The 16,294-nt window shown below is 34.3% G+C and overlaps 3 protein-coding genes and 2 long non-coding RNA genes across 5 annotated transcripts; all 5 read right to left on the bottom strand.

The window, feature by feature from the left end:
• Nucleotides 1-246: 246 nt before the first annotated feature.
• On the bottom strand, nucleotides 247-723 carry LOC9319642 (galacturonosyltransferase 8). Its single transcript, XM_002883529.2, has 2 exons — nucleotides 447-723; nucleotides 247-351 (listed from the first exon to the last, which is right to left on the bottom strand). The coding sequence occupies exons 1-2, from the start codon at nucleotides 606-608 to the stop codon at nucleotides 247-249; spliced, it is 267 nt and encodes an 88-aa protein (XP_002883575.1). The 5' UTR covers nucleotides 609-723.
• A 9,440-nt stretch (nucleotides 724-10,163) lies between these two features.
• On the bottom strand, nucleotides 10,164-10,918 carry LOC110230082. Its single transcript, XM_021032070.1, has 3 exons — nucleotides 10,724-10,918; nucleotides 10,318-10,637; nucleotides 10,164-10,236 (listed from the first exon to the last, which is right to left on the bottom strand). The coding sequence occupies exons 1-3, from the start codon at nucleotides 10,916-10,918 to the stop codon at nucleotides 10,164-10,166; spliced, it is 588 nt and encodes a 195-aa protein (XP_020887729.1).
• A 46-nt stretch (nucleotides 10,919-10,964) lies between these two features.
• On the bottom strand, nucleotides 10,965-11,393 carry LOC110229763. Its single transcript, XR_002333161.1, has 2 exons — nucleotides 11,335-11,393; nucleotides 10,965-11,241 (listed from the first exon to the last, which is right to left on the bottom strand). It is a non-coding gene; the product is annotated as an uncharacterized LOC110229763 (long non-coding RNA).
• Nucleotides 11,394-12,639: 1,246 nt separating this feature from the next.
• On the bottom strand, nucleotides 12,640-13,577 carry LOC110230352. The gene is made up of 3 exons (XR_002333453.1): nucleotides 13,398-13,577; nucleotides 13,258-13,310; nucleotides 12,640-12,794 (listed from the first exon to the last, which is right to left on the bottom strand). It is a non-coding gene; the product is annotated as an uncharacterized LOC110230352 (long non-coding RNA).
• Nucleotides 13,578-13,739: 162 nt separating this feature from the next.
• On the bottom strand, nucleotides 13,740-15,118 carry LOC9321749 (FK506-binding protein 5). The gene has a single exon (XM_002883528.2). It carries the CDS (start codon nucleotides 15,039-15,041, stop codon nucleotides 13,821-13,823), a length of 1,221 nt encoding a protein of 406 aa, XP_002883574.1. The 5' UTR covers nucleotides 15,042-15,118; the 3' UTR covers nucleotides 13,740-13,820.
• Nucleotides 15,119-16,294: the final 1,176 nt, after the last annotated feature.

The raw sequence follows: 16,294 nt of genomic DNA, 5'->3' as shown, positions 1-16,294 counted from the left end.
AGACTCTTTAGCTTCGCAATCACTTGACGAGTCATTTTAATCCGTTCCTTAACTTCTTTCTCAAATTGCCGAAGCACAGATTCGTCTATCGAACCTCCATCAGAATCATACGAAGCTCGATACGTCGGTTTATTAATCAGATCCGTGTAATTCCTCGAAAGATCAGCGAAGATCCTAACGAGTTTCGAATTCTCTAACTTAAGCTTCCTCGCGTAAGAAGCATAAGCGAATGCTAATGACCGATGGTCATAAGCTTTGTTCTAAGATCTGAATCAACCGTGGCTTAAGCGGATCCGATTTAATATCCAACATGGATCTTCTAGATCCGACTCCATTAGAGTACTCTACACCCTAAAATTCCACAAAAAAATTCGAAAAAATTAAACACAAATCTTCGCCAGCTTTGAATACGATTTGATCGGAGAGATCTGATAGAGAGAACTTACGGGAAGAAGAAGATCAGGTGAATCGTTAGAATCTGAAACGAAGAAGAAGGAGAGAGTGAAGAGGAAGAGTGCGATAGTGGAAGCGAAAGCTGTGAGTCTGATTTTGACACCGTTAATCGCCGGAGATCCGCCGCCGCGTAAAAGTCGGTGGTGATTAGCCATTGGGAGAGAACACTTTGCAACTTGAATCTCACAGTTACATTCAATTTTCAATTATAGAGCTATTAATGGAATCTCTCCCGTCTCACTAATCTTACGCGGCCAAACTATCAAATGTGTCGGTAACCATTTTTTCAACTTTTTTTTAATGTTAATTTAAGTGTAACAATCATATTTTTGACTTTCTATTAAATTTTGTAGTAAAAATTGCCAAGTAGGCAAAGTAGTGTTTTTATATCAGATCTGAGATTTCGATCTGTTAAGTACGTAGCATAATGGGAACAAGAACGATTATATTACTTTTAGATATTTCCCTTACCGAATTTAAAGTTTAAACCATGTTCTAAAAATTTCCGCCTACCTCCTATTACTCTCCGTTTAATCGCTAGACTCACAGTATCTACCTCATTGATGACTACTCGCTAGATTCACTATATCTACCTCATTATAGAAATAAGTTACTCGATTACTTTCTGCCTAATCCGATTACTTCCTGCCTAATACAATTACTCTCTGTCTAATATTACATATCCCGACTATTTTTATATTGCAAACTAGATATTAACCCGCGGTACACCGCGGGTCTATATTTTCCCTAAATAAAAAAATGATTTTTTTAGAATGATCTATAGATATATGGTAAACCGCATGTCAATATTTTATAACTAAAAAATCAAAATTTAAGTTGTATTTGTTTTATTTAGTGTTTAAGATTGTATAATTGTATTTTGATCGCTAATTCTAGGATTTCACCTGTAATATACCATCCCGTATTAATATCGATCTAAATCCGTCCCACTATATAACCCCGTCCCGTGAAATTAAACATCATTTTTGTAAATTTTTTTATAAAGTTCAAATATTTCTAATATTTGAAACTTCATAAAAGTTTTAATACGACTCAAACTTCATAATTGTATTTTGATTGTTATATCTAGGATTTCACCCGTAGTATACCGTCTCGTATTAATATCTTTTATAAATATTTATAATGTTTAAACTACTTATAAATTCTTATAAAATTCAAATATTTATAATATTTGAAACTTCATAAAAGTTATAATATTATAAATAATTAAAACGTTTAATAAAGTTAGACTTTTTTATAGTTTGTATTTTCGTTTTTTATTTTTTCTTTTAAGTTTTTTAAAAATCAATGCTATCAAACTGTAGTTATCTTATATATATATATATATATATATATATATTAAGATTATCATTAAACATGAAGATTTACCTAGAAAAAATAGGGTGAATAAAAAAAACTAACCATATGAAAGAATCTGACGTAAATTTAAAGCATATGCTCTTGATAATGGCAATCATCAATGGGTTGCTCATCTTGTATAGGATTATCTGTGCAAGACATCAAATGTTTATTAAATTCATGAATCAGAAAAATGAAAGTTCATATAACAAATAAAGATTGGAATGGGTAAGAAGAGGTATTTGTTTGATGAGTCTTCTAGTCGAGTAAAAGTGTGGTATTTATAGGGTAGGTAGGCATCTAAGTTTATTGTTAAGGTAGTTTGATAATATCTTGGAGAGAAAGTAGAAAATCAAAGATATTATATACAACGAAAGTTTAGGATATGTTTAAGGAAAGATTAGGAAATCGTTATATAACAAAATTTATTTGAAAAAGATTGTAAATGATTTGGTTTTGCAGAGAATCTTAAAAAAAAGCTAAGCAACCATTTAAAAGGAATATAGCCGACTAATGTGGTAATTAGTTTAGAAAATCACATTAAACCGAATTAAAAAAATAATTAGAGTCATAACTTTGTTTCTTAAAATCAAATGTTAAGAAAAATATCGAAAAGTATATAATTATGGTATCATCGTTGAGATTTTCTTGGGCGGGAATTATGGATTCAATTAGAGAAGAGAACCATATAATGGAAAGAATTTAATTAGCCATAATTATGTTTTAAAAATATTTTATTGCATAATATAAAGAGAATATAGATGATATATGGTATGGATGTAATTAGTTAAGATGGCATAAATATTCGAAAATCATCTCGAGATAAAGAGTAATATAGCCTATTAATATGGGAAGAAGTTAAGGAATAAGGAAACATAAATATATGTGTAATTATCTATATTAATGACGTTTTTTTGGTTAGAGATATGTAGAATTAAATGATAATTTGGTATTAATTAAATGCTATCAAATATCTCGGAGATTTTATTTTAGAAACTAATCGTGGACTAAGCAGAGATTTTTGCAAGATTCATAAACGAAAAATATTAAATGCTACTATTGATAAAAAGGAATTGAACCAATTAATGTGGGAAGTAGTTAAGGAAATAAGATTAAAACGAATTGTATGTTTAATTTAGTCTTAAATGTCGTTTTTATTACAATATTCCTTAAATCTCTTATTCTAGATCCGAATAGGTTTAAACCGGGTAAAACCCAGATCCAAATGATTAAAAGCAAAAAAAACCTGTAAAAATGTATATGTAGATATGAGTTTAATACCATTAAATTAATCAAAGATTTGTAATCATAATTGGAAACGAATAATGCAGTAAATGCGATTTAGTAATGTTGTAAAGAATATGCCATTTATGTAGAATGATTGTTGCGATTAGTTTCCAATTAGTTTTATTTTTGGGATTATAGTATCTCAAATTTTAAACTAATTTAGATTTTATTGTTTTGTTTACATAAATATGAAAATAATTTTTTCACCCACATCATAAAATATTACCAAAATATATATATATATATATATTACGTAATATTAAATAAAAGATTATATAACTAACTATTTTCATTTGATGGTGTAGACAAATTATTATTAATATTTCTGTAATTTAATTTAATTACAAAAATAATTTAGAAAAATAACAAATATTACTTTTTATAACAAAACAAAATATTATTCGTAAAAACAATATTTATTATAAAAATATTTTGAGAATCCTTTAGAAATTTAATATTAGATATTCAAATATATCAAAAACATAATTACGGATTATGTGAAGATTAGGATATATAATCTTCAAATAAACATATTTTATTATGATTTCCTTATGAATGTATATATTAATTGTTATTTTGATTTTAAATTTATTACAATTTAAATGGGGAATTGCCTATATTTAATCTGTTATTGTAAAAGAAAAATGACGTAGCTTATTATTGAAGAATTTACACAAATTTATTAACATAATATATATATATATATATATTAACATAATATATATATATATATATATATACTGTTAAAAATAAATACATTTTTCTTTATAATTTCATAATATATTTATTGTTAAAATCTGGACATTTATTATGAGCATAAATATGAAAAACGATTTTCCATTAAAATTGGCTATTTATTAGGGTCATTAATATGAAAGATTATTTACCATTAAAATAGGTAACTTCTTTGTAATTAAAGAAACATTAAACGGAATAAGTAGATGAATTAAAGACAACATGGCTTCATTTATCAGTTTGAAATTAAGACAACATTCCTAAAATTCCTTATCCAAGATCCGGATAGAGTTAAACCCGGATAAAACCCGGATCCAAATGAATTAATGCAAAAAAACTCTATAAAAATGTATATGTAGATTGTTATTTTGATTTAAATTTATTGCAATTTAAATGGGCAATTGTCTATATTTAATCTGTTATTGTAAAAGAAAAATGACATAGCTTATTATTAGAATATTAAAAAAATTTATTAACATAATATATATATATATATATATATACTGTTAAAAAAATAAATACGTTTTTTTCTTTATAATTTCATAATATATGTATATATTGTTAAAATCTGGACATTTATTATGAGCATAAATATGAAAACGATTTTCCATTAAAATCGGCTATTTATTAGGGTCATTATTATGAAAGATATTAAGACAACATGACTTCATTTATTAGTTTGAAATTAAGACAACATCCCTTAAATTGCTAATCCAAGATCCGAATAGACTAAAACCCGGGTCAAACCCGGATCCAAAAGAATTAAAGCAAAAAAGTATTATAAAAATGTATATGTAGATATTAAAAAACTTTTATTTTTTGTTATTCATACATTTGAATTGGGAGTTTGTGATGTTTTACAATAACTTATGTTCAAATTTTAATAAAAATCATAGATATTTTACTAAAAATCATAAAAACAATTGTCTCAAAAATATATTTTTATGTGTTTACTGCAATTTTGAAAACAATATTAGATTGATATATTTTAAAAATATTAAAATAACCCTAAAACTAGTCCCCGATTTATCTCCGATTTTAATCCGATTTTGCGATTAATCGCTAGACCCATACCAAACGCCCGACTAGCGCCTGGCGATTTTTCAAACAACGGTTTAAACTATGTAACCATAGATTATTGTATATAAATGGTTACAATATTTTATTTAATAAAATGAATGGTAATGAAATCTAAGACCATACAAATTTACAATTTAACAAAAATATTATTGTGGGATTAGATCATTAGAAGACAGAGATAAGACCAAAGGATATAATATCTAGGCATGTCCATGTTAGGTCTCGGAACGGAAAATAGCGGGTACATGATGAGAACGTATGATTTAGATAATGATTGAAAAACAATCTTTGAACTCTTTTTGATAAAATACGGTGAGGAAAATTTCGAGTAACGGATAAAAATTCGGATAGCAAAATTCAATTCTCAAAATCTCACCAATTTTTGTATGGGGTCGACTTCGGAACCGTAAAGGTCCACTTTGGGACGGATATTTCGAGAAATTCGAACATTTTGAAAAAATTGAGAGAAGTTTTGAGATATATAAAGAGCACCTAGATAATTTTCATATTTGTAAGAATTAATATCCAAATGGGAAATACGGGTATCTCATCCGAATCTCTTTCATGTTCGACTAAAATAAACATTTTTCGAACATGTAAATATTTAGACAGGAATGATGGCCTTATGGGACGAATAATTCCCGACGGATACAGGATGGAACGGTATTCCGTCCCAAAATGGATAGTGCTAGGAAAGCTAGTTAAGATCAAAGCCAAACACATATTGCAAAACCTTAGCCTTTAATCATACATTTTATTAAGGGAGAGTTACTCAAAAGGCTTAGTGAAGAGGGAAAAAAACTAAAATGGCATGGTTTTGAAGCTACAGTAATATCTTTTTTAAAAGGCAATCTTGCCCTCATAAATGTGTTAGGCGAGAAAAAAATAACAGAAATGCCATTAGAAGTAATTACAATAATTTACAGAAATGCCATGAAAAAGGCGGGAGATGGGAAAAAGTAAGAAGCGGGAAAAAGGGAGGATAATTTGGAAGTGGCGACAGATTTATGGAGGTGACAGATTTGTATGGTAGTTTTAATAAATAATGACAGATTTGTCAGATATATTTGATAAATCTATGTTTAAGACACAGTAGATTGAAGTAGAGTGATAGATTTATGTAGTTTTGGTTGAGTTATTTGGTAGAGTTGTATATAGTGGTGACAGAGTAATATGTAAAATGGTAGAGTTGTATATAGTGGTGACAGAGTAATATGTAATAACAAAGGTTATGATAGAGTTGTTAAGAAAAGACAGAGAAATGTAGTAGAGTTTGAAAATTGAAACAAAGTCTGTGAGTAGTTAAAGTAGAGTAATTTTTTACGATAGATTTATTATATAATTGACAGACTTATCCAAGAAATTAATTACTAGCGTGTCACAGTGTGTCAGATAAGTGGTGGTATACTTTATGTGTGTGACGATAGAGTTGTGGTATTACGACTGATTGGTGACAGAGTTAACGAGACAATGTGGGGGTAGACTTAAAACCTGTAAAACCGCAATCCTTTAAAAATGTTTTGTTATATAGACGTGATAGATTTATTTTGATAGAGTTATGTATGATGTTAAATCTGTCACAGCGTTAAAATTGGAATTCCAAAAAAACCCTTCCACTGCAACTGTAATTACAATTTCAATGGACACGCATCTTCTTCGTTGTTTGTAGGTTAAACACTTTGTCGGTGGTTCCGAATCTGAGCACATCGACGCGGTAGCTGGCAATTTCAGAAATCAAGATGGGATTTTGGCATTGATGAAGAAAGAGGAAGTAGGATTTTACCTGCTAGTGTTGATAGTATTTTTGAAGCATTTAATGACATGGTGTATGAAGATTTTGGTTTCGATTCAAAGACTGAGTCAATCAAGCTCAGTTATATGTTACCTATGAAGTCCAAAAGTTTTGCAGGTACGCCACCTATGTTTGTAACGAATGGCCGTCAATTCGAGGCGTATCTCCGACAGTGTTCAAAAGAATCGGTGAGGCTATGTGTCGAAATAATTGGTGGTGGTAACTGTCGAGAAAAGAAAGACAGTACAAGAAAGGGCAAATGTGAGGAGAGTAGGGAAGTGAAGGAGGAAATAGTTATTGAAGACGAGGAGTACTACAACCGGAAGAGGGAGGGGAAAAAACCTGTAGGAGATATGTTCAATCGAAAGTTTGGCTCAACAGAACATTCCGTGGATGAAGCAGAGGAGGTTGAATCAATCATTTCTGAAACAATTCGCGAAGAAGATTTGGAAGATGATGATGAATTTCCCAGATTTGATTATTGTGATGATGAAGACGGAGCGAGCTCAGGAGATGAATACTATGGATTGCATTCACGAGACGAGGAAGAGGAGGAAGATGTAGCTGATAGAGATGAAGTGAAGAGTGAGGCAAAAATGAAGGAATCTCAGAGGAATTGCAAAAGAAATAAAAAATTCTCTTTATCATCAGGTAATTATTGGAATGCGAAGTCTTATCTGAAATTGGAAATGTGTGGTGTGGATCTAGCTGTTGGCAACGGTATGAGTCCAAGGATGCACTAGAGGAAAGATTGAAGATTCTTAGTGTAATCCAAAAGTTCGACTTCGATGTTGATAGATCGAGGCCAGACTTGTATACTGTTAATTGTTGGGTACCCGGCTGCAGTTGGAGAGTACGAGCTTCACCCATAGGAGATTCATGTGTTTTTAATATTCGCATATACAATCGTACCCATACATGTTCAGTCACAGAACGGTCGGCACGTGCTAGGCAAGCGACTCCTGCAATACTAGGACAACTTTACAAGGAATTTGTTGGTGGTGTTGGTGAATCCGTATTGCCATGTCATGTGGCAGAAGCACTTAACCTAAGATATGGAATAAAGGTATGTTAGATAATGAAAAAACATAGATCAATATCATTCACTTTTGGAGGATTGATGTTAAGAAAATATTAACTCTTTATAGGTTGACTATTGGAAGGCACATCTTACACTCTTATTTGCCCGGACTTTGGTGAGAGGAACTTCAGAAAATGGATATGAAGATCTTCCTTCATACTTATACTTGATAAGGAAAGCAAATCCAGGAACTCTAACTAGACTTGCAATTGACGAAGAAGATAGATTTAAGTTTGTCTTCATTGCATTTGGCGCAAGCATTCATGGATTTCAGTTTATGAGAAAAGTTGTAGTTGTGGATGGAACATTTCTGAAAGGGCCATATCTAGGTACGCTTCTACTTGCCACAACACAAGATGGGAATTTCAATATTTTCCCCTTAGCATATGCGGTAGTTGACACGGAGAACGATGTGTCGTGGGAATGGTTCTTTAGACTACTTAGTTGTGTTATTCCTGATGACGAAAGCCTGTCTATTATATCAGATAGACATAAATCAATAGGTAAAGCAATAGGGCGTGTATACCCGCGGTAGTGAGACATATGGACTAGTTAAAAAAGCTGCAAGTGCTTACCGTCTCGTAGATTTTAACGTGTACTTCAATCAGATTAAAGATACGAATCCCGATTTGCATAGCTATTTGGTTAGAGCTGACGTGCGTTTCTGGAGTCGGATACACTTTCCGGGCGATAGGTACAACTTCACAACTAGCAACATTGCAGAGTCTCTAAATAAATTCTTGACTGGTGCCAGAAAGTACCCAATCGTGATGCTACTTGATGAAGTGAGGTTGATGCTGACACGTTGGTATGCTAAAAGGAGGAAAGAAGCGATGTTGATGACAACAACCCTAACAAAAGGTTTAGAAAAACATTTACATGTAAGTAACTTGTGATTTGGATCTATATACTGGTAATACGTTGCACTCACTAACAATATACTTTTCTCTTTATAGGACCGTATTATTAAGGCAAAGTATCTGGCTGTACAAGAGATCGATAGGCATCAATATGAAGTGACCAATGGAGTGTCGACAAACGTGGTGAATTTGACTGCGAAAAGGTGTTCATGTATGATGTTCGATTTAGAGAAAATAGCATGCGTTCATGCTATTGCTGCGCGAGAAAAGGAGGATCTCCCGTTGGTTAATAGAAAATTCCCTTGGTCATTACTCTGTTTTCATTATATTGTACCACGGGTGGTGGTAAGCTCGGGGAAGGTAGAAATTGAGTGCGCCCCGTTAGTTAGTCTTCGCGGAAGAAATACCACTTTTTTCAATTGAGTCCCAGGCGCGGCAGAGCATGCTAAAGTTTCTAGGATTACACTCAACGACAAAAACTACTTGACAGATTTTCTTCGGAGCGGTTATGCAATCTCCATAATGCCAAAGGATGGTTCATCACCTATCCCACAGAGAATCGGTTCGACAGTCTGTAAGCCTCCATTCGTTAGGATCCCACCTGGCAGGCCGAATATTACAAGAATAAAAGGGCAAATGGAGATAGCTATTGATCGAAGCCGACCAAGGAAAGTTCACGTTTGCTCGAAATGTCATTTAGCTGGTCATAATCGAACGACATGTAATTCATAACATGTTTTCTGTTTCAGTACTTCTTCACATGTTTTTGTAAGAAATTACATTTGTACTAGCAAGCTTCATGTGGAGCCATGGCATTGCAGCATCACTTAATCCCTCAAAAGTGAGTCCTAGAGCTAAACACTCTATGTATTTAAAAGAGTAAATGCCACAATCCCCTTCTTGTATGTTTTGAGGGGCAGATTTCACCCTGTAGAAAGAGAATGCGGCTACGCCTAATGTTTTTTTTTTACCTGGTGGAGCCATAGTCTGCAACAAAGCAGGAATCATTCGTGTGTATGGCTTACATGACTCATACACTTCTTCGTCGGTGTAAGCATTCAAGATGTTGTCATATGCTTTTATCCGGCGCCTTTGTAAGTCCACTTCAAGAGCAATCCAGTGGTTGTTGTTGATGTTATGAGCTAAGTATACAAAATCTACATCTTCTACCCATTTTTTGTTAGTAATTCCAAATGAGGGAGATAGGCCAGAATAGACCTTGAAATACTCTTCCGGAAAAAGCCACTTCTTATCACTATCCCACTTCTTGTAATCATGAGCCCATTGATTGACAAACCATGAATCTAAGAAGGCAAGCCTATCAGTGATGAACAGAGTAACTGGTTGCATAGACCGCTTCCGGAGCAATTGCATTGCAGGGCATAAATGCTACAGTTTTGATATATGGTATGTGTTAATTACTCTGTCCTCGTATTCAAATAAAATCCTCAATTATAGTAGGCCCAATTGAACATACCGCATCTTTCAGCCATCCGTAGCACTCATCTCCTACAGGCTATTTCTCTTTAGGTGTCATTATCCTCAAATAGAAGTTAGCTGCACCGTTGCTTGTCTCTAATGGGTTATCCCTATAGTAAATGTAAACAGTAAAGCCTATCAATGACAGAGATTTAACAAACCAAATGTTTTAAAATAAAAGCTTTACTTACAGATCATGTCGAATGAAGGCCACTAGCATATCCACCGACAATTGTGTCGCCTTTTCAAACGGATCGTAAACTGTAGGGGACAGCGTCTTACCCCGCAGTATACGCTTAACCAATGAACTTCCGATGAATGGGTGAACTTGTGTTGAAGCAAGGTTTTTCTGCCTAGGAACCCGGGATACAAAGTCGTCCTTCTTACATAGTCGAAGCAAGTCATCGAGTGCTCCATTTAAAGCCTTGTTCCGTTTATTCTCACTTGAATCAGAACCTTCAGACAGTTCTGCAATATCCACCCCAGGAGTAGTCTTGGTCTTACAAACGGACTGACGGAGTCAAGAGGGTCAATAGGTTCTGTTTTTATGCCTTTCTTCTTGACAGAACTGTGAGGCCTAGTTGATTTCGGTGTCACGGATTTCTGCAAACCAGATTTAGAGTTTGTTGCCGCAGCAGAAAACGGCTCCTTAACACTAGCGTTAACATACTTTGACTGAAAAAGATCATCTTGTCTAAGGCTTGTATTAAATCCTGCTTTAGCCTTAGAAACATGGCTTGGTTTCCGTACGACGCAAGAAATTGGAAACCCTTCTTGAGATGTTTCCTTCATCTGTACAGACCATGACTACAAAAAAATTTATCTTGTAAGACATCGGTAAAATAATATACATGCTTGTAATAAGGATCAGAAAAACAGTGTTGTATACATAACATCAAATGTGTTTCTAGCTTGTTGTTAACCTAAAAGGTCCACAACATTAAACAAATAAATTTAAGGTTCCCAACATAAATTTTTTTTAAAATTCGATCTTCCCACTGCATTATATGGTATAGTAGATTTAAAAAAAAACAAAACACTAACAACAATGAAATACATCTTCAAATACTTCCCACAGTATTCAAATTGTGTTCCCCCACCAACTAAGAAGTTGTCTATACCATAAAAAATCATTTTTCAATATGAAAACTATGAAATATAGATGAACTATATTCATCATTGCCAAACACTAATTAACAATTTCATACCTTGTTCACTGAACCTTCTTCATCACCTTTTTTCTCATTACGGCTTGTCTTCAGCATCCGAACTTCCTTCTCAAGATCTGTAACCTTTTTCTCTATACCTCCCACTGTCTCTGTAAGACCATCAAATCTACCATCGATTTTGGACTGCATTGTATCCATTTTACCAACCAATGCAGTCATCATATTCAAAACTTCACCAACTGACCCTCCACCAGATACTGAATCACCTCCTTTTGATCTCTTTTCACTTTGTTGCTTCTGCTTCTTTGGCGGTGGGTCAACAAAGTCATCTTGCGTCTCCTCAACTACCGCTTTCCTCTTTCCTTTTTTCTTCCCAGGAACCTCTTCCCAAAACTTTCCATCTACACGTCCTAACATGATATCATGCATCAAGTTGTCCAACAATTCCCAAGCACCTTCCCCTTCACCGTAGACAGCTTTCTCGTCAGGCCAATTTGGATAAAGGTCTTCCTCAGATTGCATAACCATATGTTGCACATTCAAATACAAATCAAGTCACAGAAACATGTATTACAACTCAAGATTATTTACATAAACATGTAATAGAAGTCAAAAACCATAGGCATTAAGGTTTTTACCTTCTTATGTAACTTCTTTTCCGTCGCTAAGAAGTCACCAATACAACATCTTGGACGACCCCCTTTCCAGCTTAGAAGAGGCACATTATCTCCCTCAATTGGATTACCATACTTCTGCCCCAAAGCAGATACACTTTCAAATGCCCAAATCAACAAAGCATGAACACAACCATGCACTACATAGGATCCATTCTCATAAGAAACCACTTTGATTGACTTTATTAAGCTCTTAAAACCAACTCGTCCCCATAGATACCTCTCAAAAGCCTCTGAATCAAATACCCTTTTAGCATACTCCAATGGAATCCTACTAGACCTTGATTTCCCCAATATACCAACATTCAACACAAACAACATCCCAAGCATTTTTCGCTTCTCATAGCTCCAACCCCTACATTTTTTTAGCGCCGCATTCAGCTCTTTCCAGTTTGGTCCCTTACTTGCATCTACTTCTAACTCTGCCCAAAATTCGCTGTGATCAACATCCACTTTATCTTTTTCATCTATTGCATCACAGTTTAGGCCGGTAATATCAGAAATTCATAGAGTGAAAACCTGAGAGGATATCCTTCTATCAAACTCCAAATCTCATACCCACTTTCTATCGCCAACTGATTACTCAGAAAGTGATGCACTGTCTTAGAACACCAAACGTACTCACTATCAGCCAACTTCAGTAACACACCTAATTGACTATTGTCACGAATCTCTGCATATGCTATCTCCAATGAAATCCTTCATTATTGCAATACTACTCACAGTGCAGTTGTGGTGCATGCTTCTTGTCTGTATAGGAGATTTCCCTTCTCTATACAGTCGTGGAGGATAATTACTCTTTGGAATACTTGAACTAGACTCCATCTGCAAATAACACATGACAAGAAAATACATACCACATTTAGTACTTCATTACTCTGTTTACACCACATATATCTAACTCTTTCTGCACATTTATCTGCACATTTATCATAATATTTCTCTGTCACTATTAGCTTTCAAACTTACATAACTCTATCATTAGAAGTAGCTGTCACTATACTGTTTAAAGTGTATAATTTTACAAACACCCGCCATATAAAACCCATATCACTTCATATACCTAACAAAATCAGTACACCATCCATTCATTTGAAATATTTTTCCTAAACCTACTAATCAGCGCAATTCTTCTCTTCAAATACCTTCCCTGAACCTTCTATCACCTTCGATTTTGCAAAACCAATCTCATAAACAAACAACTTTTCTAGATATATCAATCTATGAACAAATCGAAGATATAAAACCTTAAGGGTCGCCGGAAATACGAGATTTAAACTGACAGTACCTCTTTCGCCGTTTCTCCGTCACAGTCAATTACTTTACGCGACTTCGATTTCACTACAATGAAACGGGAATTTCACTTCTTTAGCCAAATACAACTAACCCATAGACATTTAAATGCTAACAAACCCTAACATTCCATACCTTCGCCGTTTTTGTTTTCGTCGGAGAGTTTTCGCCGCCCTTCTCAAAATCCACCTTCGCCACAATAAATACGATTACAAATAACAAATCTCTGTCGGACATTTATTAAGAGATATAAATTGTTTCATTTTCATAAATTTTTAATTCAAAATGGCAGTTTTTGTAATTAGCTAACCTAATGGTGGGTCTACTTTTTAAAGCATTTCTAGTAAAGAGTTGGTTCACTAAGCCATTAGAATAATTAGTGGACTTTTTAATGTCATTAGACGTAATTTCCCTTTTATTAATTAGTTTCATTTTCCCTTTAACTTGTGCATAGAATTTGCCCAAAACTATGGAAACTTACAAAAGCATAACTATCTCTAGTCACTTATATATTTTTATAGATCGAAATTAATACAAAGTTTATTATTCATCTCCTTTTCAAGCTTTCTTGGAATGTTTGTTAGCATTGTAAAACCTTCCAATGCCTTTGAAAGCCTTAGATAGCTTTAGAAGGTTCGGCCTCGCAATTCCCAAATGCATCTTCCCTGTTGAGAACTTCAAAGCCTGTAAACAACAAAGTTGTTGATGATCAATCCCATCATCATGATCTTCCTCCTCCACTATTACTTCCTTCTCTATACTCTTTGTCTTCAACATCGACTTTGTCTTCTTCTTGAGCTTCTTCTTCTCTTCTTCAGTTTGATGCTTCTTCTCTGTTTGTGTCTCGTATGTCTCCCACAGCTGATCCATGCCTTGTCCAACGTCAGCATTGTGTCTTTCTTCGAATAGCTTGCAAGCTAATGTCCTCCTCCATTCTTTCTCTTTTCTCATTGATCCAAAGCTTTGGAGAGAAACATTATCTTCTTCTTCCTTCTTAGTTGCTTCATTTCTTTTACCTTCTCCGAGAAACTTGCTCAGTTTTGGGAGATCATAACTTTCATTATTAAAATCTCCGACAAGGTCAACTTTTTGAGCTTTGGATTCTTCTTTTGTCGGCTCTTCTTCATTATCGAGGACAACGTCACTTTCTGGCTTGACTTTTTGTTCCTCTTCTTCTTCCTTTTCACATTTCTTGGTTTCTTCTTCTTTCTCCAAAACAATCACATCCTCAAGCTTCAACGGTTGGATCTCAACTTGCTCCTCACGGGTCTCATCGGTCAAAGCTTCCGACACCGTGCTCTCATGGCTACAGAATTTGTCAACAAACGTCAATTCATCGGAACATATCTCATTATCGGACGCACATTGTATCGAACACGCCTCAACGACCATCTTATACGCTTCCAGGTCTTCCAATGACTTAAAACCCTCATCGTTGATATCAAACTTGTGTTCCAAGACACTACCAAGCTTACTACAAAAGGAGAAAAGGAAGCTTGGTTGTGTTTCTAGTGATTCAGAGTCAAGACAAGTCTCGTGAACATGCAAAGTACTGAGTAAAGCGAGAATCAAGAGTGTGGTGGTGACAAAGAGTGGTGAAAGAAAAGAGAGAATCTTGAAGATGTAAGGTGAGAAGAAGAGCAAGTAAGAAAAATAGAAAGGGTGAGAGAAGATAAATGAGCAAAAGAGATGAAAATCAGAGAGAAGAAGAGAAGATAAACCAATCTTCTTCCTACTTGGAGTACTCTCTTCTTGAGATGACAAGGCAACTTCAGACATGTTTGCAGAAAAAAACCTTAGGGAGAAAAACTAGCCAAGTTTTTTTTTTTTCTGTTGCTCTGCTTTCTGAAGAATGGTGTGGATATAAGAAAGAGATGTGTCCAAAAGAGAGAGAAAGAAACAGTGACAAGAAAAAAAAGAAAGCAACTTTTGAAAGTTACCTTTCTTTTCACCTGTTTGGCCATTTCAATAACCACCACCACCATCCATTGCCTTTTTCTTTTCCTCAGTCTAATTGTTCCTTACCTTGACCCCAAAAAAAAACCATAAACAAAACAATTACAACAATTTGCAGTGAGTGAGAATTGTGGTCAAGTCCTAAGAAACATAGATCATCAAAGTTTTGAGCACAGTTCAATTGATAATGTCATATGCAACTATGTAAGAGCCTAACCAAACTGTCCTAATTCATGTTATGAGTGTACTAACAACATTCAATTATCTTATCCTTAAACACACCTACAATCACGGAGCTAGTTAGTTCATACTAATAACTCAAACCAAAGAGAGTAGTCTTAGTGGTTGCATATGGGAAAAAACATAATGGGTACTCAAGTGCAGTTCATTATTAGTTCTTTTGTCTCTTCACTTTTTCTTTTCTACTTCTTCTAAATGGACCCATAATGGTTCTTCTTTTTTCAATCTCTTTTGTCCTTAAAAACTTACTTTTTACTAGCCTAGAGGGTATCTTGAGAAGACTTGGTTCCAACTTTTTTCTTTTTATCTTTCTCTCTCCAATTATCCACTGGGATCACAATTTGGTAAAAGCAAAATGGGTAGAGAGAGTGAGTGAAACTGAAGCAATATTGGAATATCTCATGGTCTCAACACTACAAAAAAGTCCTCATTGATAGCATACCGTAATAGCACGGTTTACCAAACTGCTATTGAAGATGTTATGTAATTATGGTTGTTATATGATAGCATTTCATAAACGCTAAGATAGAACTTCAATGAGCGGGAACCCAAAATCCCTAATTCCGCCAAACACTTAGTCAGAATTCCCAAAAAACACTTAAGCCAAAAGACGCGTTTTCCCTCTTTCTCGAAAACCCTAAGACAGAACTCTATCAGACATAACTCTCTTTGACCGACGAATTGACTCTCCCAATTGCCGATTAAGCCCTCTGCCGCCGCCGTTGAAGGTCGCCGTGAAACTGAACCTGACGCCGGCACTAATTCCGCCTTAGATCTGTCGGATTTGAGCTCAAATCGAAGGCATGTCCTTTATTCAATTGATTTTTTCTTCTTTT

Source organism: Arabidopsis lyrata (genome assembly GCF_000004255.2).
Source record: "Arabidopsis lyrata subsp. lyrata unplaced genomic scaffold ARALYscaffold_3, whole genome shotgun sequence".
Lineage (NCBI taxonomy): Eukaryota > Viridiplantae > Streptophyta > Magnoliopsida > Brassicales > Brassicaceae > Arabidopsis > Arabidopsis lyrata.
Note: the sequence above shows the minus strand (reverse complement) of the source record. Positions and strands in the feature narration are given on the sequence as shown.

Coding starts and splice junctions, on each gene's coding strand:
- LOC9319642 (XM_002883529.2), bottom strand. CDS start 608: ATGGCTAATCACCACCGACTTTTACGCGGCGGCGGATCTCCGGCGATT. Junction 352..446: donor CACCTGATCTTCTTCTTCCC/GTAAGTTCTCTC, acceptor GTGGAATTTTAG/GGTGTAGAGTACTCTAATGG.
- LOC110230082 (XM_021032070.1), bottom strand. CDS start 10,918: ATGAAGGAAACATCTCAAGAAGGGTTTCCAATTTCTTGCGTCGTACGG. Junction 10,638..10,723: donor AATCTGGTTTGCAGAAATCC/GTGACACCGAAA, acceptor TGACTCCGTCAG/TCCGTTTGTAAGACCAAGAC. Junction 10,237..10,317: donor GCCTTCATTCGACATGATCT/GTAAGTAAAGCT, acceptor CATTTACTATAG/GGATAACCCATTAGAGACAA.
- LOC9321749 (XM_002883528.2), bottom strand. CDS start 15,041: ATGTCTGAAGTTGCCTTGTCATCTCAAGAAGAGAGTACTCCAAGTAGG.